This window comes from Anabrus simplex, chromosome 7, assembly GCF_040414725.1.
Source record: "Anabrus simplex isolate iqAnaSimp1 chromosome 7, ASM4041472v1, whole genome shotgun sequence".
In the NCBI taxonomy this organism is placed as follows: domain Eukaryota; kingdom Metazoa; phylum Arthropoda; class Insecta; order Orthoptera; family Tettigoniidae; genus Anabrus; species Anabrus simplex.
Genome location: NC_090271.1, coordinates 215,797,426 through 215,821,508, shown reverse-complemented (window position 1 = coordinate 215,821,508; position 24,083 = coordinate 215,797,426). Strand labels below are relative to the sequence as shown.

Sequence of the window (24,083 nt, the reverse complement as noted above, 5' to 3'; positions counted from 1 at the left end):
ATTTCAGTAATTCTTTCACCACCGGAAATGTGATGTTATCCAGATTATTATACGCTACATATAATTTGTACCTTTGCTGGCGAAACCTAGTGTTTACTGTGTACTTTGTGTTTTGGTATGGGTTAGATATATATATATATATATATATATATATATATATATTTTACTTTCATTGACCTGTCTCAGCCTCATCGTTGGCTTTTACGATGTGAAAGTGACTGAGGAATGAGCGATGCTAGCAATGCCATTCCTTATGCAGCCAGTCCCTGTAAAGAATGGTGTGTAAATATCACTCGTAGGGTCATTTGGTGTGTGTATTTCAGTAGGCTTGGGGAGCTGATATGTAATAGCAACGGCTGGTTCGGTAAGGAAAGCAACTGGAAACTACCTCACCTCTCATTTCCCCGACATGCCTCTTCAGTGATACCTAGACCGTCTATGACAGCTATTGGTGTCCGCTGAGGATCAAACCAACCCTCAGACTGAATACAATTAGAATTATGGGTTCAATATATACATATTATATAATTATTAATTATTCTAGGCTTTTAAAAAATGGAGTAAGTCGAAAAGATTATGCATCTGTGACCCTTAAACGCGAATACGCTGCCTAAACTATGATAGATACAACAAAATTATATGGGTACCATTTGTAGCTCTTAAGTGAAACCTGCAAAATGGAACAGAGCTAAGCCTACGAAACAATTTTTAGATTGAGAATGAATTAATATTATAGTGCTGACTTGAGGATGGATGCAATATCATGGAGACGCTTAGATCGTAGACGGACATTTGTAGCCTAAATTTTGAAAGATTTGAGAGTATATATTTAAAATGTATGCATCGTATGCTAAAACAGACAGTGTTTATTAATAGATCAATCTTCTTGTGTGTTTCAGTCACAAAATTCATCCGTATTGGGATCGCCGATAAGAATGACAACCCGCCATACTTCGACAAGGCGCTGTACGAAGCGGAGGTGGACGAGAATGAGGACATCCAGCACACAGTACTCACAGTCACCGCCAAAGACCACGACGAGTGTGAGTACCAATCCCTCATACTAATACCAGCCTAGTGCAAAGTGGATATTCTTCTTTGCTGAAGCTGCTTTTTATGTGCATGATTCTTCATTGAGGAGCCGGGTAAAATGAACAGATATACTTCTACTCAGGACAGTATTTACCTCAACTACTTATGCTTAATGTAGAAATCTGTTATGTTATTTGTGAAACACAGGAGTTAAATATTTGGTACTGTTCTGTAGCTCATTCGACATATTATTTCAAAAAATTCGTTTATAAAATTAATGTATTGATAAGCCCAGAGCTTTAATCTGATTAGTGAAATGTTTTGATTAAACGTATTACATTATGAAGATTGGAAGGAAGTGGATTCTATTTCCTCCAGAAAGTCAGAAAAATTAGAAATGATTTTGCCTCTTCTGCAGATGCATGACACTCATCCTACACTAATAGAAATAGTATTAGCTTAATTCCAGGGGTAAAGGCGACCCGGTATATAATTAACTACTCTTTCCCTCTTACTGTTTTTCTCAAAATGCTTGAGACTCCATATGACGTTTTGCATTTCGTATGCAGGGTTCTGCATTGAGGAGCCGGGTAAAATAGTCAGATATACTTCTATTGAATTTCGCGAAACGTTATCTTCCTCTCTTTATGCTGCACTGCATAAAATTAAACTACACATAACAAGATTCCCTTGACAAAAAATAAACCTACAAAAATATTCTAATGTATTTAACACGAGGTTCGCGGAGACTCCAATAATACACATGCAGACAAACCGATTAGTTACGACTGAGCCACTCTAGAGGACATTTTGTGTGGTTACCGAGTGAGTTGCGTGTTAGCTACTCTGACCAGTGCAACGGAACCTAGATGCAGTAGCGGCAAGGAAATAGGAAACATCCTGACGAATGGTGAAAGTTGGAAGTGTGCGTGGTCTTTCAGGTCTTGTGAGGATGAAATGCAGAGTCTGTAGACATCGACTGACAAAGCTAACTACTAAACTCGGTGTTGTCATCCATATGTTCGACAGTAATGCACACACACTTACCGTTCAGATGAATTCCTTATGAGTCATTCAGTTGTTAAATTGTTTGTTACGTGATGGCGGGGTGGATACATTGACACAACAACTGGTAGCATGTAATTTCTTAAATTTATTATCTGCTAATAACTACTTACACACAGCACACAATTACACTAGTTAGCTCTTTCTCTCTCTCTCTCTCTCTCTCTCTCTATCTCTCTCTCTCTATTCAGTCTTACTAATTCACACTAAATCTTCCTGAAGTGACACTTGTAATCTAAACATCTACACTACACATGCTCCTAAACTGTCACTCGAGTCCTAGGGCAGCTCACGATTAAATTTACTGAACAAACAAGCGGCCGTGCTGTTCACAACTTAAGCGCGCGCACACAGCCTTACAAGTCCGTATGTGATATACACATTGCAGTCTTCTTTCGCTGTCTCTCGTCGTTCGCTGCACTGTACCATAGACTACGCGCTGCACTCTGTCGAATCACAGCACTGCCCTCAGACCCTGACAGAAAGGGACTCAAACTGAACCACTTGCTCTCAGTCGCTTATTCACAGAGTCTACACTGAACCTCACACACTGAACTCGACTCGCTCGCCGACAGAGATCAACTCAACTTATTTGGCAAGTCTCGCCTGTCTTATATCCGCCCCATCTGGGTGCTTCGCGAAAGGAGACGCCTCCAGAGTCTTGTCGAAAACGAATACTCTGGGCGCATTTTCCAGATCCTTCTCACGACGCCGGAGGTCTCCAATGAGGTAGCAGGGCAATGGAGACAGCTATGGCGGGAGTGCTAGTCAATGCGAGCCCGGCTGTCTCCCGATTGGTTCACTGTGCGGCGAGTAGCGAGTCCTCAACGCAGTGACGTCACTCGCCGTCCAGTCTAGTCCAGTCCAGGCTATGCTGCTCCTCCCCATGACTTACGGTTGATTGACAGAAGCCGCCACAATATTTATCATCGTTGAAGAAACAAAACCTGATATGTCACAATGCTCTTCTTATCCACTATTTTCCTTAAGACTGGTCACGCCTCTCAACCACACATATATATGCAGTCCATCAGAACATTTTTATTGTGTTAATTTTCCTGTCCTGATTAGTAAAGGAAAATGAACCTTATCGTACAGAACTGTATACATGTGTATTTGTATGACGTATTTACGCACTCCTACAGTATAACGTACACAATGGCATAGGAAAATTGAACACAACGAAAAATGTTCTGATGGAATGCATATCCTTTTGTGGCTGGGAGGCTTGACCAATCTTAAGGAAAATAATGGATAGGAATTTCATTCTGACATAAGAGGTATTGTTTCTTCACCGACGATAAATTTGTATTATATTTCGTGTAATCAGTTTTCACGTACTTTGAAATCAAACATGGGTCTTATTATAGGAAGCGTGCTTTGCTACCCAAATAGGTTATAGCGAAATCTTTATGAACTTGATATCAGAAAACATCAACTCTCACTATGCTGTTTTGTGGAACTTTTACATGCGGATACATTGCTTTTCAGCTTACTGTAACGTTCATAACTAATTGGACATTATGTACAGTACGGTATAGACTAATAAATAAATAATTATTTCCGTTTGGTCACTCTTATTCTATTTGCCAAGTACTGGACAACATCTAATAGATCAAAACCAATCATATAGCGCAGCCATGAAAGTTTCACGTAGAACAGAATGCAGCGGACAACAAGCGCGCTCTACAGTTGGACTGGGAATAGTGTAGTTAAGATCATAGCCAAAAAATACAAAGAGCGAGATCACCACAGCTCAATTGGCAGAGGATCGGAAGGCTGCGGGTTCAGGTTCCACCGTTGTCCAGTTGAACCGCTTGCTCTGGACTATCTCTTTAGCAAGTACGAATAAAAAAGATGCCTCCTAATTTTTGAAAGTCTATTTGGAGAGCGACATCTGTTCTCGTTAGAGATGCTACTGAACTAACAGAACTGTACCAAATTGCTCGACTATTTTTTCTACGCTTTGCATGATTATTATTCATTTTCACTGAAACACTGTGCTTGGGTAGAAGGATAAAGTAGAGTGGCAGTTCTCTACTTTTAGCTGTGTCATTCACCCCTGCTCTTCCTAGCACTTGGAAACTTATCTGGTACGCATCTCTGAACATAAATTGAAGCGAAACTTTTAGGTTGCTTCTCTCATTACGTTTTCATTTTCAGTTTTAATTATAATTAAGTGAATATTATGAACAATGTGTCTTTATCAAAACTTTCTTTTTGTAACATTGTTTGTTGATGAATAAAAGAATCTTGCAGAGACATACCAAGTGTCCACTCAAGCTCAACGTAATCTCAGCCTTCATAGAGGCCTTCATCCAATAGCAAGCAAGCTTGTACAGTAATTACGCGATTGTTTATCTGGTGATCATTAGCGACAGGCCTGAGAGTTGAACGTACAAAGATGTGATATTCCATTTCAGAAACCTTCATGATTTGAATCGTCTTGATGAGGAGATAATGAGAGTGTTCCCTGTTATCATGCTTTTAGATGATCGGCTTCATGGCTAAGGGTTTAAGGGGTTCTGGGTTCGATTTCCGGTCGGGTCGGGGATTTTAAGTTTCATTCGTTAATTCCTATGGCTCGCGGCTGGGTTTTTGTGACGTTATCAGGATTAGATTTCATGTTAGGGCCGCATCCTCACAGACGCGCAGTTCGCTTATACAGCATCAGATCGAAAGGCCCCTCCGGAGGCTGCACTCCATTATTATTATTATTATTATTATTATTATTATTATTATTATTATTATTATTATTATTTTAGATGTGTCCAGTTACAACCCAATGATGGAAGCTGATATATCGGATATATTCGTAACAATTTTACCTATTGCTTGTTTTGGATCCATGGCCAAATGGTTAGCGAGCTGGCCTTCGGTCACAGGGGTTTCGGGTTCGATTCCCGGCAGGGTCAGAAATTTTAACCATCATTGGTTAATTTCGCTGGCACGGGGGCTGGGTGTATGTGTCGTCTTCATCATCTTTTCATCCTCATCACGACGCGCAGGTCTCCTACGAGGGTCAAATCAAAAGACCTGCACCTGGCGAGCCGAATATGTCCTCGGACACTCCCGGCACTAAAAGCCAAAGGCCAATTCATTTTTTTCATTGTTTGTTTACGAATTCAAATACTTGCTTAGCTACTTTCTCTTAAAGCGGTTCTAGGGTATTACATTCCTTCTCATGTAGAGCATAATTAAGATCACAGTCTAACGCAGCAGATACGATTAATATAAATGAGGCATAGTTATATTTTCTTTGAAATACACTCGTTTGATGAAAACTGTCTAGTCGGCGTTATTATTGGTATGTATATTTTATTTCCGAAAAAAAATCGAGATTCCACTTCTGGAAAGGTACATGTTACTGAAGTTCATTCAGCCTGCAACAAAATGAGTAGCCTACTGTACCAGGTTAATTCCTGGAGCCGAGGGAGGCCAGACATACAGTAGAGCTAATGACTCTATCCCACTTGTAATATAGAGCCGATGTTACGAGTAGTCGAAACCTCTACCCTTCATTCCTCCTTGTTTTTAATTTTTATTTGTTTCTTTACATCGCACCAACACAGATAGTTCTTATGGCGTCGATGGGATGGGACAGGGCTAGGACTGGGAAGGAGGCGACGGTGGCCTGAATTAAGTTACAGCCCCAACATTCACCTGGTGTGAAAATGGGAAACTGTGGAAAACCATCTTCAGGGCTTCGAATCTGCTGTCTCTCAAATGGAAGCTCACAATTGCGTACCCAAAACTGCCTTGCAAACTCACTCGATGCTTTTCTTTGTTAAATTAAGTCATGGTCTGATAAAGAATTGCGAAGTTTAGATATCGTGTCTTGTTAATTTCCTTCTAGTTGCGCTATAAAACCGATCTCGGCCGACAATTTGTGGTAACGGTCTTTCGTTGTTTTAAAAAGAAGCAAAACACGGAGAAAAAATAACCCAACATAAGTAATGTTATTCTTTCGTTTGTTTTTAAATTCTCATCACTGTCTATGTGATGTTACTTTGAACAAAGTGTAACTGTAAGGAGTTTTTCTTTGCTCTTCTGTGCATGCTTTCCATAGATAATCATCATAACATATTTTAAGAGATGCGATCAGATATTTCTTCCAAGTAGAATTTAATCATTTTCTTCTCTCTCACACAACAACAAATTATTGCGGGTTAAATAATGTAATAAGATATTCAGAGACGTCTCTTTGTAGTGGGTAAAATTATTCCCGGCAAACTGTTCTCTGGGACGGAATCTTAAGAACAAGAACAAGGAGCAGCCTTTTTTTGTATGATTGTATTTTACTTTTCAGTAAGTGCATTCAATTCTATAAATGAATGCGTTAAAAGCTTTCCACAATCTCTCCCTTTTGTTCCGTGTAAAGTCGTAAAATATGTCGTCCCTCTCAAGAAATAAGAATAAAATTAGTGAGAGACGGTTTCCTCATCTCTCTCTCTTTCTCCTTCCCTTTTATCTTCACCATGTAATTCTTTATCAGAAAAAAGGCTAGCACGCAGACATTTCTTAGTTATATTATAACTGATTCTTATATTGGGAAAGTTCCATTCATCGTGATCTAATCCCAGCTGAAAATACAAGTTGCTGTTTTCCTCTTAACTCTTGAATCACTATAATTATTCCTCTGATTACCTTGTTGTCTAATAGAATAACTTGATTAGCTCTATTCTCTCTCGCTGTTACCTTTGTAAGAAATTCAAAATTCGCCGAATATTTGAAGTAGTTCAAGATGACATGTTACTACTTGTTCTGAAATTTCATTTGTGTTATTGTTACTATATTTGATAAGAATTCAGTAATTAAGTCGAAGAAATTAAGGGGGAAATTTGTAAACAGTGTTTAATTAAGTCCTTAGAGTTGTTGGAATACGTGAGGTTCCTTTTACTGTCGTACCGTTCTCTCACTGGCATTTTAAATTTCAAACCGGTTTGAAAAGGGCAAAATTCATTTCACTACATACAGTACATCTTCATTATATACTGTTATGCCTTTCAGCATTCAGTCTGTAAGCCTCAGCTGCCTCTGTGGATCAGCGGTAGAGTGTCGGCCTCCAGATCCCAAGATAGCGGGTTCAAACCCGGCAGAGGTAGTCGGATTTTTGAAGGGCGGAAAAAAGTCAATTCGACACTCCATGTCGTTCGATGTCGGCATGTAAAAGATCTCTGGTGACACATTTGGTGTTTACCCGACAAGATTAATTAAATCTCAGCCATAGACGCCCAAGAGAGTTTCGGTTTACTCGGCCTGCCATCTAGTGGGGGCCTAGAGTAAAGAACGGAACGTCGAAATTGACGAGCAGACAGCCAGATGGCGTCAAATTGAAATGTCTGCACACGGTAGCTGAGGCCATACGATTATTATTATTATTATTATTATTATTATTATTATTATTATTATTATTATTATTATTATTATTATTATTGAATTTACTAATCGCCGCCACAATGCTCTGTTTGCAGGTAATTCTGTGGACTCAATATAGTTAGAAAAAGAAGGAGAAAAGTGGTTCATGGTGCGGGTTTCTGTAGTTATGTCCTAGTTCTTGAAGCATGGACGGCGGTTGAGTTGTCTAATAAATGGTCCTGCGAATCAGGACACCAGTTGCATTTAAGACATATTCCGAATCGTGGCCTCCTTGTGGTCAGGCGGCTAATATTGTACAATCCACCTGTGGTCCCTGACCCGTTAGAGGAGAGATTATAACTGGGGCTATGTGTTAGTAGGGTTGTTAGCAGAATTTTGACCGAACGCGCTCCGGAAGTTCAAGGAGGCCTCAAGTGTGACGTAGTCCCACTTCCATTTGACGGGCCAGGGACTCCTGGAAACAGCTTGGCGAACGAAATTTGGACTTCGATGGGGAGCTAACAGTATTAATGCGGCGTGTGGAAGAAACAAGAGTAGAATTGGCCGAGCCAGCAAAGAAGATGCGTCTAGATGTGTTAGAAGTTAATGATATTCGAATAAAGGCAGATACTGAGAATGATACAGGAGATTGGGGGTTGTTCTTAACAGGTGTGAAAAGGGAAAGAGCACAGCTTTGGGTAGAACTTTTCGTCAGGAAAACACAATACGCAACAATGTTTCTGTTAGCCACGTAAACTACCTAAAGATGTGAGTAGGTTTAGCAGTTGAAGGAATTGGGGCGAGAATCGTCTCACTGTATTCATCGTATGACGGTGCAGATGAGGAAGAAGTTGACAAGTTTTATGAACCAATGACTGACATCGTTCAGGGTAAACAGCAAGGATAGGTTAGTGCTATAGGGCGATTTCAACTTGGCAGGTTCGATCCTGGGCCAGGTGCTCAAACACGTCAGACTCGTGTCGGTAGATTTACTGGCATTTAAAAGAAGTCCTGAGGGACAAAATTCCCGCACCACGGCGTCTCCAAAAAACGTAAGAGTAGTTAAATAGAATTAAATTACAATAAGCAACATTAAATAGCATTATTATTACATTATATATCGTCTGACTCATTGGCTGAATGGTCAGCGTTGAGGCCAACTATTCAGAGAGTCCCGGGTTCGATTCTCGGCCGTGTCGGTGATTTTAATCGCCTTTGATTAATTCTTCTGGCCCGTGGACTGGGTGTTTGTGTTTGTCCCAACACTTTCCTCTTCATATTCAGACAACACACTACACTACCTACCACCACAGAAATAAGCAATAGTGATTACATCCCATATAGGGTTGGCGTCAGGAAGGGCATCCGTCCGTAAAACATGGCCAAGTCCAGATGTGCAACACTGTTCCGCACCCGCGACCCCACAGGTTGAAAGTAAGTTTGGATGAAATCGAATTTGGTTTCAGAACACAGAGGGGCTGTCAGGACCAGGTTTGCAGTATGTACCAAGTAATTGTAAAAATGCTGCGAGTGGGATAGATAGTTGCATTTACGTTTCTTAGATCTAGAGATAGATCTATGACAGAGAATCGGATTAAAGTATATTAGCCGTTCAGAGGGTTATAGGATCTTAATCCGTAGTACTGCCCATTAATACGGTTGTTTTCTCGTGGGAGCGAATCAAGTAAACAAATAAAATCTTGTGGAAAATTATTGTTGACAATTTGGCCTCAGTGAGAATGGATGGTTAAATGAATTCGTGGTTCAGGGTAGTTATAGAGGTTAGACAAGGCTGTCATCTTTTACCTTTGTTGTTCATTTTACAGGGATCATTTGTTGAAAGGTATAAGTGACAGGGAAGAATTCAGATAGGTGGAAATATATTTTGGCTTATGCTGTCGGTTTGGTCTCAATGGCAGACTGTGCTGAAAGCCTGCAATCGACCGTATTAGAACTTGAAAGGAGATGCAGTGAGATAATTATCATAATCAAGACTAAGGTAATGTCAGTAAGGAAGAAATCTAAGAGGATTGAAGATCAGGTTAAGAATACAAAACCAGAACAGGTATTTAGGATATGTATTCTCCCAGGCTGGTAGTACAATTAGTGAAATCGAATCAAGGTGCAGCATTGGTAATGCAGTGAAGCTCGCAGTTTCGATCAATGGGATTGTGTAAGAAATAATTCAGCTCCCAGATGAAACTATCTTTACACCGGTCTGTTTTCGGAGCGACGCTGCTGTACTGGAGTGAAAGCTGAGTGGACTCGGGATGTCCTATTCATAAGTTAGAAGTAGCAGACATGAAAGTAGCGAAAGTAATTGCTGGCACAAACAGGTGAGCAGTGAGCAATGGCAAGACAGTAGTCGGAATAAGGAGTTAAAGTGGATGAAGCTGTTTGCATAAACTGGCCTCTGATGAGGGGCTCATGTGGGACGAATGGAAGAGGATAGGTTACCTATAGGAATAAAGGACTCGGTCATGGAGGGTCAAAGAAGTAGGACAATTAGACTAAGTTTTTAACGATTTGATGTCAAGAAATGTGGAACTATAGGAGGCCCAAGTGCTAGTTACAAATAAAAGATTGTGGAGGCGTTTAGTTAATTCACAGAAGCTTGCAGACTGAACTCTGAAACGCATACCAGTCTATATCTAAGATGTATGAGTAATAATAATAATAATAATAATAATAATAATAATAATAATAATAATAATAATAATAATAATAATAATTCTCCTAACGTCGCTTCAAGTACTGTCGATCCTACGGGTCACCAAAATGCCTAGATTTTAGCCTGAGAGCAATTCTTTAAGGTGACAGCAAATCTTGTGAATTGGGTCTGTCACATTTAAGAACTTCAGTGTATCAGTCGACTGTGGTGGGATTTGCTCCTACAGCGTTTGCTATAGGTGCTACCCAACCAACTTTAAACATATGACAGGTTCTAAGAAACTATAAGAAGGAAATAATTTCAATGTTTACACGAATTTTTCTTAGGATTTACCTTGCGTATATTAATACTAAACAGTATTATTAGTTGCATAACATTATTTTGATTTCTAGTATAGTACTACACAATTTTCTATATAGGCTACTTTGAACTATACTATATTAATATATTTTCTATTACCATAAATTTCTTATTTCTGATACTTTAAAGGGGGTAGTTACATTCTTTAATTTTCAAATTTATTTGCTAATATACAGATCTTCTTCATATATATTCGACAGAATGTTCTTTGGAGAAATGTGACCCCCTCTTCATATGCTATTGTCTAAAAATGGCACCTTCATGGATATTTACAAATACTTACGAAGTAGACTATGTTATTCCAGTCATACTTTCCCTACGCCTGCTGTCACTCTTCACACTCCAGAACAAGCTCGTTGAGAACTCGCCTGTAATTGTGCAACTAGAATAACAACAGAACAGTTTGCATTTCATTATGAGCATGCAGCAGATACTCTGTTATACATGCCTGTCTCTTTGCTTCACCAAATATGAAAACATATTTGTAAAATAATGTTAATGAAATGAAAACAGTAATTTGTTCGTGTTGTGTGAGTCAACTCTTTTTTTTAATAAATGATCTTGTAGCAGTGGAGGTAAGTACACAGCATGTGGAAGATGAGAAGAATAATGCTGCCTTCATCACAGGAAGATCGCTACGAAGATTGCCCTCCCTTGTTTGTAGTGTAACTGTTTGCTTATGTATGTCATTTAAATTTAATCATTTGCCTCTGATGACTTCGTAAGTTATTTCGCCGGAATGTACTCAATTGCTTGTATTAGGGACAACATTTCGCCAGGAAATTTCTCCAGTTATTTTCGCTGTAATGCTTCTAGGTACAAAGTGAGATAGTTCATAGTTACGACCGTGAATTAAGAAAAGTATTAGTAATATCCTTGTAACTTTATTCTTATAATTTTAGTGATAGGTAGATGGCAGAGAACAAACTGCTGTTCCTTTTAAGCAATATATCGCATAAAATTTTACTTGTTAATAATTCTTTCTAACCCAAGAAGATATCTTCAAGCTATTCCCATCTATCACTCACTGACAGGAATGTATTAGTGATTATCTTCACAGAGACTTCGGTTTCGGCTTTATGAAGTAAAGATAGTAAAAAAAGAAGTACTGTCCAAACTTCCAATGAATCTTATAACTTAAAGTAATATACTGACAGAATAAAGCATGTGTCGTACTTTGAATAGGTGTAGAATGTTTACCTCCGGAATATTCAGCTACTCTGGTTATATGTACTCCCTAAAAACTGAATTTAACGGGATATTTATGGGGGAGACCCTACATACGTCGTAATTGGCTAGTTTTTAAATAAGTACGTAAATTCACTGAGGTTCTTCAATTTATATTAATATTTTGAAAATTCCGACTCAAAATGTCTCACTAGCACAAATAATCGACCGATATCAATAAGGGATAATTTTATAGAGCTAAACGATGCTGATCATACTAATCTAATGGCATGGTTTATGAGAAAGGAATATCTGAACTTCGAATACGTCAAGTTCGAACTAGCTGCAAAAGTTAATTAAGAACTATTTTAACGTAAGTGTGCCACGTTTAGTTCAAAGTGTAGCTAGAATTCATAAATTGGACCTTTTCTAAGTTATTTGCCTTACTACAGCATTAATATTGTATTTAATGAAGTCCATACTACTGTCTGTTCCAAGATCTAGGAGGCACAGCCGTTATGTATCTACAAAAAAATTTCTATGCCGTTGCTTTTTTTTAAATACGTGATGGACTATCATGCATGCTTCACCATCAAACAACTGTTTGACTTCGACATCATTCTGTCATTGAGAACTTGAATATCTGATGTTTAAGGACGGTCTTAGGAATGTATTTAATTTTAAAATAGTCATAGTTATATGCAAGAACATTTAAAACACGGAATTTTACAGGAAGTTCTTTACTGCAATAATCTGCAAACTTTTGAAAGTTCTATCACGATGGCCATTCGATCATCTTGACTCGTCCTCCTCGAGTGTCACCTCGTTGCAGTGTTTGATAACTACTACTTCTCGAGGCTGTTAGTGTCTCTTATATTACGTCATGAACGTTCCCCGTATTTTGACTGATGAGATCCATGAGCGTTGATGTAATGAAGCAGCTATGTATAATGAACATGTACTGTGTATGTTGATTAAAGGAATCTGCTTTCCGTCTGACGAATAATACGGGTAACGATACAGTTTGAGTTCCCTACTCCACGTTTCTGGATGCAGGAATATTGAGAATGATCTTCCCTGAACAATTCTGAAAATGTATTCTTATCAGAAATAACACTAGAAAACCACACTGAAATTTGAGAGTATGCAAATGCGCCATATATTTCCTCCTCCAGCAGTATTAAACTCCCTGCCATCTTTTTTAAAAATCATAGTAGAGTCCGGATTATTAGGTACTGATAGGTTAGAACGCAAACTTACTTAAGCCAGTATACAACGGTTATGCTATGGGTACAACGTGTTGCGTCACACTTCCTACAAACCAAACTTTGCATTCTAATCTATTACCATCTACAAATCTGAGGTATAACATGAGCTAAGTCGTCGTCCTTACATTTTTCACCTGCCTAGGAGTATGCATGATTTTTCTACAAATATGTTGCTCTACTTTCTTCTATAGTTTTTCATCCACTCCTGTAACATTGTGCACATTAACTCTTACCGACTGAGAACATTGTTATTATTAGCAACTGAAAGGTTTGGAGATACTGTCCTACAATATACATGTATGGGCTTCGAATATTATTCCTCCCAAAATTAAGGGTCAACCTCTTTTGCAAGTTGTATGTTTCGCAGGCTGCTAATGGTCATTGCAGTGCATAGCTGAGTATTCAACTGCAGCGTTAATGTTCTTCTCTTAAGATAATTTGACAGGTCGTTTCATTATTGCTGGTTTTATTGGACTTGTAATGGGTACAAAATGCTGCAAATGAAGCGGGCCGTGTCATGAGACTCGCTTGTTACAAATGATTACAGAGTGGTCTTGTTAGTGTGTGGGTAGGTGATATCCGTGGGAGATAAATGTGGTGTTTTGCTGTCAATTTAACGGTTAATTTATTTTGAAAAATCGATGGTATTATAGAATAGAATATAAGCATGGGCGCCCATATGACAGTTTCTAGAGGGGGGCCCAGACCTGTGGGTAGGTAGTAATTTTAATATTTTGGAAGATAAATGGCGATTTGTATTCTGCACTAGAATAATCCACGGTATCCCCTGCCTGTTGGTGGTGGACGGTACTACCACTTTTACATAATACTGACTTTAAATCATTTTCTTGAAAGGAAAACACGTGACTACACTAGATTTATGCCTTTCCCGGAGAGCTAGAGGGGGGCCGCGGCCCCACCTTGCCCCCGGGTATGGGCGCCCTTGAATATAAGTGTAATATAAGCGTCGGGTGCTGAAATATTATAGAACGAAAAGACTTGAACTCATATTGAGATGTATTTGACTTGATTATTCTCTCATGTCTCGATCGAAAAAACGGGACATTAACATGATCGTAAAAGTATAGTAAGGATCTTTCGGAATTCGTTTTTTTTAATACACAGAAGTAATAAATTAACTCTGAAAAATGGAGGAAAAAAATATCCTCTTGGTCAGCGGTTCTCAACCTTCGAAAGACCGCGGCGCGGTAAATCCCCTTTCTATAAGACTTCTATTAATTTGGGACCCATTGAAATTTCTGTTAGCTACGATGATTTATATCAGTTACGTTTTACACTATTGTTATTTGTCTTTCGTAACAAATAAACGTACATTTATTTTATCCAATCTCGGAAAGAGGGCATTGGGAATATACTACTTTATTTCTTTTCTGAAGTGTAATTCTGCCTGGGTAATGAAAGTCCTTCAGTGGTGTTGAGAAGAACTTTCTTCCTCAACAGCCACGAGTCTCCGTTATAACACTGCAGTAAAGCTAAATAAAGTTTGAGCTTCACCTCGAGGCATTCATCAACAGTGAATGAGAGGGCAAAGTATCTCTCTGCTTGCCTGCATTCTCTTGGACTATGTACAAGAAGATATAAGTTCGTTTCCATTCAAATTACTCTTTGCCCGCTTGAGCATGCGACTGTTAAAAGCAGAATTGCGAAGATCTTGGTCGACCGCGGTAGAACTTTACTGCCTACTTGTTCGAAATAATTCCCACAGATGAAAAAGTGTGAACTGAGTTGAAGAGTTGGTCACTGAATTGTTTCACAGAATAGGAACTAGTTGGTGTGTAATTTGGAGAGTCGAAGTAAAATCTACTTTGTGATATTTTCACTATTTTATTCACTGTTGGATAATACGCCAAATACGCACCCTGTACGTCAAAGAATGAATTGTCGATAATTTAGTTCATAAAAGGATTGATTGATTGATTGATTGATTGATTGATTGATTGATTGATTGATTGATTGATTGATTGATTGATTGATTGATTGATTGATTGATTGATTGATTGATTGATTGATTGATTGATTGATTGATTGATTCTTAGGAGACGTAAGGGTTATGTACTGTTGTTAGCTTAGTGAAAGTACCCCGGAATATTTCTTTCCAAACGCACACATTTTAAATATTTGCGTGCGTCTCGTGAAAACCTATATCTATTTCATTTTTTCACTGCACTCCGTTACTTTAATATTTTTTATTTGTTTACCAAGGCACCTGGGCATACGCTTATAAAGATGCAGTTCAGCTTAGCAGTTTGAGACCTACAGAGAATTGAACAATGTTCGTATGCACTTGCATCACAAGAACATACTACTGTAAGTGTTAACAAAATAAACAGCATCACAAAACAAATAACATAAAATTATTAACAAAACAGTCACATTCAAGCCTGCATTAGCTATTTAATTTTCATTTTGAAAATTGTCTGTACCTGAAGTTTTTTTATTGTATAGAACTATCCAGCATTGCCACAATTAATTGATGTCATATTTGTACAGTGGATTTTATTGGATTTTCTTGTGTTGATATTGTGTATATGGGGGTGAATTTATTTTACATTCTGTGTTAGTGTGACTATGTTTTGTTTAATTATGATCATGGTCGCTGACAGTTGGTGCTTTCCTCGTGAATTAGTGGATCCACGCTGTTTCTGGACTTCTGTATCCTACTGCGAATGCTATTTTCTCACACTCATTTCTGGATTAAACATTAGATAACCTTAGGGTGTCGGGAGATACAGCTACAGGATTAAAATAAAAAGACGGTCCTTTGCTTGCTTTGTCCTCTGCCTTTTATCCTTTTAAAACTAAAGTGTCAGCTTTTTTCTTCGCTTCTGTGTGCCCTTTTGTATAATGACGATCAGCATCTTCCTATTATAATGTTGGAATCCAGCACAAAAGAGGACTTTTTACTCTCTCCTTTTTGTAATTCTCCCTCAGTAACATCGGAGAGAAGACTAAACAATATTCGCCTTTGAACTGTTGGTTTAATATTCTTGACGAAGTTTAGGCTCAACCTTGCGGGTGACACTAGGCGGTTCTAGGATGGCTGCCAGTTACACAATTCATGTCTCGTAACTTTTTAATTCCCTGTTCTTCCTTTTCATCTGGAGTTCTTTTTCCCTCTTCTCCGCTGAGAGTAGAAACTCGCCTTCGGGTCGATAGCTGTCGGACAGATTAGAGTGGCCCGTACGTGGAGCTGTGGATACTGACGCTACTATACCCTAGTCCCCCTTGCATGTGGATACAATATATATATATATATCGCTTATAAATATAAAATATTTATTATTTAACGTATACCATTAAAAGCATTACTAATATTAACATACGGAAAGAAAAACGAAAACAAGAAAGTTGCAATTTAATATCTTAACTTGCTTATAAATAGTACTGCCTCTGGTGTAGCATCCACGAAATCCAGAAAATATGCATAGCAGGAAGACAAGGGGCATTTATCGACAGTATGTTTGATGGTTGGTTTGATGGTTGGTTTAGGAAATCGGCATTTATATGTTGAACGCACGATTTTACCCCACTTGTACAAAGGGTCAGCATATCTACAAGTACGGTACACAAAAACCTACTGAACTTACCTAAATCTGGTTATCCATCCCCTACTCACACCCCTCAATTTACCCAAAAACTATCACACGTCAACGCTGTACGATCCCCGCGTTAAAATGAAATTAGATCGGAAATTTCAATCACCGTACCCTAACCGCCGCTCCGCGAGCCTCAACGAAGAGACGTACGTAAATGGCACTTATCTAGAAACTTTGAATGTGTTTATCATATATAGGAATTTATTTTGAATTATTTTCCTTCCCAAATTCCGTGTGCGTTCTTAATGCCAACTTTTAGTTCCTTGTTGCGAAGTCCTATTTCTTCCATTATTTTTTATCTTGACGTGAAACACGCTGTGTCTCCGTTTCCGGAAGCTGCTCTGTAGTACTTTAAGGAAATGGATGTAGATACACGTAGATGTGCTGGAAGAATTGCAATCTCCAAGTGGTAGATATCCTGTGCTTGGTCTTCGGAGCTATTATCATGCCCTTCTTATCTCGAGTACCTGCATCCCGTTCCAAGATGATTGTTACTAGTGCTTGCGAAGCCATTTTCTAATGCTCTGAGTTTTCTTAAAGGTGAACACTCCAGCTGCAAGAAGTAGACTTATCAATTCTTCAGTATCAATTCTTAACCATAGGACATAAAATCCCTTATTTACATCTGACTGTAAACCTTCCACATTAAAATATATTTCCTCCATATATTTCGACTGGTTTAATTTAACTAGATTGTTTAGTCTTCATGTGGGTTTAAAATTAAATAACCAAGTGATACGTTTTAGTTTATGAATCTTTACAAGCAAAAGAATTCCATAACTTGTTGATCAATATTTGCTTATAATCTATTTTTTTTACTTCCGAGAAAAATTGAACTCTGTAAATGATCAATCATTTTGTGTCGCTTAGTTTCCTTCAGTGTATATTTCGCAACATACAGTAATGTATTCAGCTATATCATTTGTGCTACTAAAAGTCACAAAAAATTTACAGTTTTGCCTCTCTGGCTGAATATGGAAAAACATCATCACGAGACCATAAACTAGTTTATGAAAGTGCTGATCTTTCGGATCTTAAACAATATATTATAGAACGATGGGTACTCAATATGACAGTGACGTGGAGATGAATACGAGATGATCAAGAATAGCTATCAGGTGCGGAATGTTGACAGAAGCAATCGACGAACTGACACTGGGAAGAGGGATGCTGGGAATCTCAGTGATCAAATGAATTAGGTGGCTGTGAGATGAATAAGGCAGTTAGTTCACCTGAATTATTCCCAATCAAAGATTTTCGTCACATTAACATGAAGCAAGAGTCCGAAAAGTACATGATTTTTTTAAATTACAATTTGCATTACGTCGCAGCTATTTGACGGTGAGATGGCGGCCCCGGTCTCGAAAGACCAGAATAACGGCTGTGCTGACCACACGACCCCTCGTAATCTGCAGGCCTTCGGGCTGAGCAGCGGTCGCTGGGAGACCGAGGCCCTTTCAAGGGCGTTAAGTGCCGTGGAGTTATTACGTCGCACTGACACAGATAGGTCTTATGGCGATGATGAGATAGGAAAGGGCTAGGAGTGGGAAGGAAGCGACCGTGGCATTAATTTACAGCCCCATCATTTGCCTGGTGTGAACATTGGAAACAACGGAAAAACATCTTAAGGGCTGCCGACAGTGGGGTTCGAACCCACTGTCTCCCGGATGCAAGCTCACAGCTGCGCACCCCTAACTACACGGCCAACTCGCCCGGTATAAAAATTCATAAATGAAATGTGTAGCCATTACTCTGCGACGGTTAGGGCATAAGTCATGCCAACTATTTCTATTCGCAGGAACGCGGGATCTACAAGACAAATGGAAAGATACAGATGGGAGTGAGAAGCTCGAAGTGCTGTAATAATAATTTCGTGTGGCTATTTCTAGCCGGGTACAGCCCTTGTAAGGCAGACCCTCCGATGAGGGTGGGCGGCATCTGCCATGTGTAGGTAACTGCGTCTTATTGTGGTGGAGAATAGTGTTACGTGTGGTGTGTGAGTTGCAGGGATATTGGGGACAGCACAAACACCCAGCCCCCGGGCCACTGGATTTAACCAATGAAGGTTAAAATCCCTGACCCGGCCGGGAATCGAACCCGCGACCCTCTGAACCGAAGGCCAGTACGCTGACAATTCAGCCAACGAGTCGGACTTGAAGTACTGTCGAATGTATGATTGATGCCGAATAGCGAGGAAACTGTCAGGCCTGAGATCGTTGTGTTAGCCTACTTAATCTTTATTCGCAGAGAGTACGATAAACCCTGTGCGAGCCAAGCAAGCCTTTGTTGCCTCGGCTAGGCAGCTACATAGAAAAATTAAGACATTGGAATATCAGGCGCAATGATGAAAAATGGCATGCCCTGTGCAAGAAGGGTCTTGTCAACAGAGAAAACTCCAGAGGCACGAAGCCTTTTATTTATTAAAAGCTCCAGGCGAAATACGCTGGCCACTGAGCTGTGAACACACAACTTGTCATGGAAGAAAATGTGCTCAATCAGCTGTGAAAACCTCCCTCGCTGCATACGCACCCAGACTTCCATAGCAGTGATCGATCAGCAGAATTACTCAAGGCAGTAAACTTGGTTCTCTTTTAGTTTCTGAGTTTCCTCCTCTTCCCTCAGCTTGGCGATGAATTGCGATATTTCAAGGTTAAACCAGCTTGATGCTGCGGAATGAGCCATGACTTCTCGTTGCTCATACACTGCACAGAATATAAATTATATTCCCGTACCATAGTGAAAAAAGTTGTGTTACAAAGAGTAAATTAAATACATATTAATGTAATTTTAACTTGTTGTATGATGTATAGCGAACAACCCCATTGCAATAATGGGTCGCTTTGTCATCCTGGCGTGACACTTTTGATGGAGCTTGCTGGAATTATTTAATGGCCTATTTGAAAACTGTCAGTGAAGCGGAATACACATATCTCTTAGTTAATATAATATTTAAACCACCATTCTGCATCGCAACTGTGTTGAAAGAATACACGTTAACTGTATGCTTCAATGTAAGCCAAACAGTCTGCGAAACTGTCGTGCAGTGTGATATAATATGAAATTGATCCTCTTCATACTTACACTTCCTCTGAATAAAATTATTCCCGGTCTTCTGTATATTGTTACGATTTGTTTAACTTCGCAATAATTCATATGTGGGTGGCAGAGTAAACCTTTAGAACTGGGAAGTAGCAGCCTTGGCCCGATATATGCCTAATGAGAAAATGGAAAACAACTTTCCTCAGGAAGTAGCAGACACTTACAAACTTTCACACATACTTCATTTCACACTGTAGGTGAGAGATTCTTTTAATTACTTGATCATTTAAAAATGTTTATATTTGATGTACTTATTTGGTAATAACGGTAGCAACAATATTTCATCAGGCTTACATTTAGTTATTGATCAAAATACAGAGTGTAACGGAACACCTGGGAAAAGCTTCTGGAATGGATTACTCATAAGGCGAGAAAAACATAAGATTATAACAATATTTGTTTGGAAATGCTTAATTAGTGAGTTATCAGACTTTATAACACTTGTTTTACTCTCTGTATGGTACATTCTTTCTTGTAGGTTTGTCCACAGGTTTCGTTACATCTTGCGTTTCTCACCTACTGTATAGAAAAAATAAATTCAGTAGTTTTAGAAAAAAATACCTGTAAAGCATAGCACAAGGACGCATGTATCATTCCATTTGTTTAAAACATTTTGGGTTAAGAAGATACTATTTAGCGCACGTGCATATTTTTTCTGTCTTGTGTTGAATATTTTGAGAGAATGAGAGCCTCAAACTAACATGCATTTTTGTGCTCAGTTCAGTTCAAACTCTTCCACGATTGCCTCTTGAAAGGCGCATTTAGACGGGCAATATTTTTGCGGAAATGTATGGCGGCAATATACTTGCCGAGTGTGGCGAGGATATGTGGGGCAATGTTGAGCAATAGGTTTCGAATACCAGCAAGTGTTGCTGTATATTGTCGACACCGTTTCCGGCAATCTTCATATTGCCTTTAGAATTAATTGCCGAGCGTTGCAGAGTGCTATAACGAAGGTGGGAAATACGGCAATATTGCCAGATTAGTGCGAGACTGCAGACGCTATATAGGTGAGTGTGGCATTCTGTTTTGTGATTTTCAAGTCAAAATGTCTTGGAGTATAGAGAAACTAATCGACTTTATCAATACTATCCAGTTACATACTGAGCTTTGGAACATATCATCCGAAAAGTACAGAGACCGATTTTTTTTAAACAATGACGAATGATCTGAAAAGGCGAATAAGTTTGGTGTTTCGGTAGACGTCACGCGTTCGAAATTTAAAGGTTAAAGGACATGTAGTAGAAGTGAAGAAAATAAATTATCGGCCAAGAAGAAAAGTGGCAGTGCAGGTAGTGAACAAGAGAGTTCCTGGCTTCTCTTCATACACCTGGCGTTTGGACTTAACAATGTAGTGAAGTTTTCAAAACAGCACATTGTCAAGTCTTATATATTTATGTATTTTTTTCTTAATATGTTTACCCTCGAGGGTTGGTTTTTCTCTCGGACTCACCTCTACCGCCTCAAGGGCAGTGTCCTGGAGAGTGAGACATTGGGTCTGGAGAATACAACTAGGGAGAATGACCAATACCTCGCCCAGGCGGCCTCACCTGCTGTGCTGAACACAGGGGCTTTGTGGGGGGATGGGAAGATTGTAAGGGATAGACAAGGAAGAGGGTAAAGAGGGTAGAAAGCGGCCGTGGCCATAAGTTAAGTACCATCCCGGCATTTGCCTGGAGGAGAAGTGGAAAACCACTTCGAGGATGGCTGAGGTGGGAATCGAACCCACCTCTACTCATTTGACCTCCCGATGCTGAGTGGACCCCGTTCTAGCCCTCGTGTCACTTTGAAAATTTCGTGGCAGAGCCGGGAATCGAACCCGGGCCTCCGGGGGTGGCAGCTTATCACACTAACCACTACTCCACAGAGGCGGACCAAGTCTTATTTCACGACACAAATTCGTATTCCAATGTCTTGTATCCAAATACGAACTTGTCCACAAACGCACCTTCCTTCGTTTCTGTTGGTTGGTAATTATTTTTTGAATTATTATATACGTCACTGGTGCAACTGCGATATCCATGCTGCAAACCGCCAGACGACATGGTGAGAATTTCTTGCTCGTCTAAATACCTTCTTGCCCATCCATTTAGTTGCTCTACATTTTCCAGCAAGTTTCCGCAATCTTTCTTGGCCAGTATTGCCGGAAATTGTGTTGCTGAGAAATACTTAGGCAAGTTTAGGAGTACATATTTCCCAACATTGCCGGACATTTGTTGCCCATCTAAATGCGCCTTAACAGCTTGGAGTGCCTATAAACGTAGCAGGCTCGTCTGATGCAGTCTTTATCCAGCACTGGGTTACAATAAATACCCCGTCTCTTCTTATGCCGCAGTGGACTATCCGTCACTCAATCTGTCATGAACAAGCCCTAAATTATGCCAGCTCGGAGACCGAATGAATTAGAAATGTTAACTTCATGCAGCCGCCAAGCTTTACCATCAGCTTTACTTTTTTTTTTTGCTCAGGTCTTGGTCTGCGGTTGAGCTTCTGTTCCAGCGTGCAGAGAGAACGGTTAAGAGATGAGACCTTTAAATAATTTCCCTCCAATCTAAATTAATTTACTTAATTTACATGACATTCATTCAAGCTCTCCTCTAGCCCTCGAAAATCGTGTCTAGAACCTTTCTCACATTGTGCACTCTCTGACGGAGAGAATATTCGCGGTGACAATGAATTATAGAGAAAGTAGCAACACTTCCTTTCTCAGGAATTGTGTCTGTTTACCTATTATTATTATTATTATTATTATTATTATTATTATTATTATTATTATTATTATTATTATTATTATTATTATTTCTCAACAACCGGTTCACTTGTTTAATCGAGACATTCGAAAATATTGTGTGTGATGAAATTCTAAATACGCCAGACTGTTTGATTTCTAGAGTTTTAACTCTTTTTAAAATGCAATATAAAACATATAGGCCTTACCGTATGCCAGAAGACTGTCGTAGAAAATTAAATTCAGGTGAAATTGATCACATTGTAAAATTATTGTTCTCCCTCTACTGTGATAATATGCTGGTAAAGTTTCCGTGAAACCTGAGGGTGTTTGCACGTAGCATTCGGCCATCTCATCGAGCCCATTGCAAACAAATAAGATTCCCCGAAGAAAATGTTAAGTATTCAACCATCATTTCACTCTAGGAATGAGGCAATTTTCCTCAAAGTTTTGGGAGGATTCCTGCATTCACACTCCTTCAATCTGTTCAGGTATTACCGCTAAGTGCTCTGCCACCTTCAACCGTGTGTGTCCTGCGCTAAGTGGCTATTTGTGAGATTTCTACGTCTGATCGTATTACTGTATGCGTATTTGCTCTTTCTACAGCCCCATTACATTCTAATGGCTTCTTATCTTTGTCTCTCTGTGCCTCTTCTGGTGCTGCAAAACGGCAGTTTACATACCACTGGATACACTCCTAAAATTAACGACATTGGCCGAATTCTTGCCATTGCAAACTTAGAGTGATTTTAAGCCCCGTTTCTTGATAGATGCAACACTAAACAATTGAATTTGATTCAGGCATTTGCAATTATTGTGATATTCCCAAGGGAGGTTGGGAGAGCCTCCGTGGCTTAGGCGGCACCGCGCCGGCCTCTCACCGCTGGGTTCCGTGGTTCAAATCCCGGTCACTCCATGTGAGATTTGTGCTGGACAAAGCGGAGGCGGGACAGGTTTTTCTCCGGGTACTCCGGTTTTCCGTGTCATATTTCATTCCAGAAACACGCTACAATATCATTTCATTTCATTCCATCTGGCATTCATTAATCATTGCCCCAGAGGAGTGCGACAGGCTTCGGCAGCCACCACAATTCCTATCTTCGCCGCTAGATGGAGCTTCATTCATTCCATTCCTGACCCGATCGAATGACTGGAAACTGGTATTTCATTTTTTCTCAACGGAGGTTATCTTCTGAGGCGGTAAAGGCGTGTTTGTTTCACCTAGAAGGACGTGGGTTCGATGGCCCGTTAGATGAGACTGCAACTTTCAGAGAGACTCTCGGGGCTTACTCAACCTACTACACGAATCGAGCATGTATACCACAACTACAGACGAATTTCACACACACACATACACACACACACACACACACTCGGATACACTGTGCATGCCTATGAAGGGGTAGGAAAACCTCCATCCAGTAATCACATTCGGTGATTAATGGGGTCAGGATGATTAAAATGAGGGTAGAAATCAATCCTCTCCTCGTAATTTTCATCCAGATTCAGATTGAGCAGTTAACGTTTAGACCGGACGAGTTGGCCGTGCGGTTAGGAGCGCGCAGCTGTGTTTTTGCATCCGGGAGATGGTGGGTTCGAACCCCACTGTCGGCAGACCTGAAGATGGTTTACCGTGGTTTCCCATTTTCACACCAGGCAAATGCTGGGGCTGTACTTTAATTAAGGCCACGACCGCTTCTTTGCCACTCCTAGGCCTT

The 24,083-nt window shown here is 39.6% G+C and overlaps 1 protein-coding gene across 1 annotated transcript in view; it reads left to right on the top strand.

Moving 5' to 3' along the window:
- The first annotated feature begins 225 nt into the window (after positions 1 to 225).
- Positions 226 to 24,083, top strand: part of CadN2 (Cadherin-N2) — a 570,995-nt gene continuing 547,137 nt past the window's right edge. Inside the window, exons 1-2 of the mRNA XM_068228744.1 lie at positions 226 to 268; positions 900 to 1,043. Coding sequence (XP_068084845.1) covers positions 226 to 268; positions 900 to 1,043 — 187 coding nt within the window. The remainder of the gene's footprint in view (positions 269 to 899; positions 1,044 to 24,083) is intronic.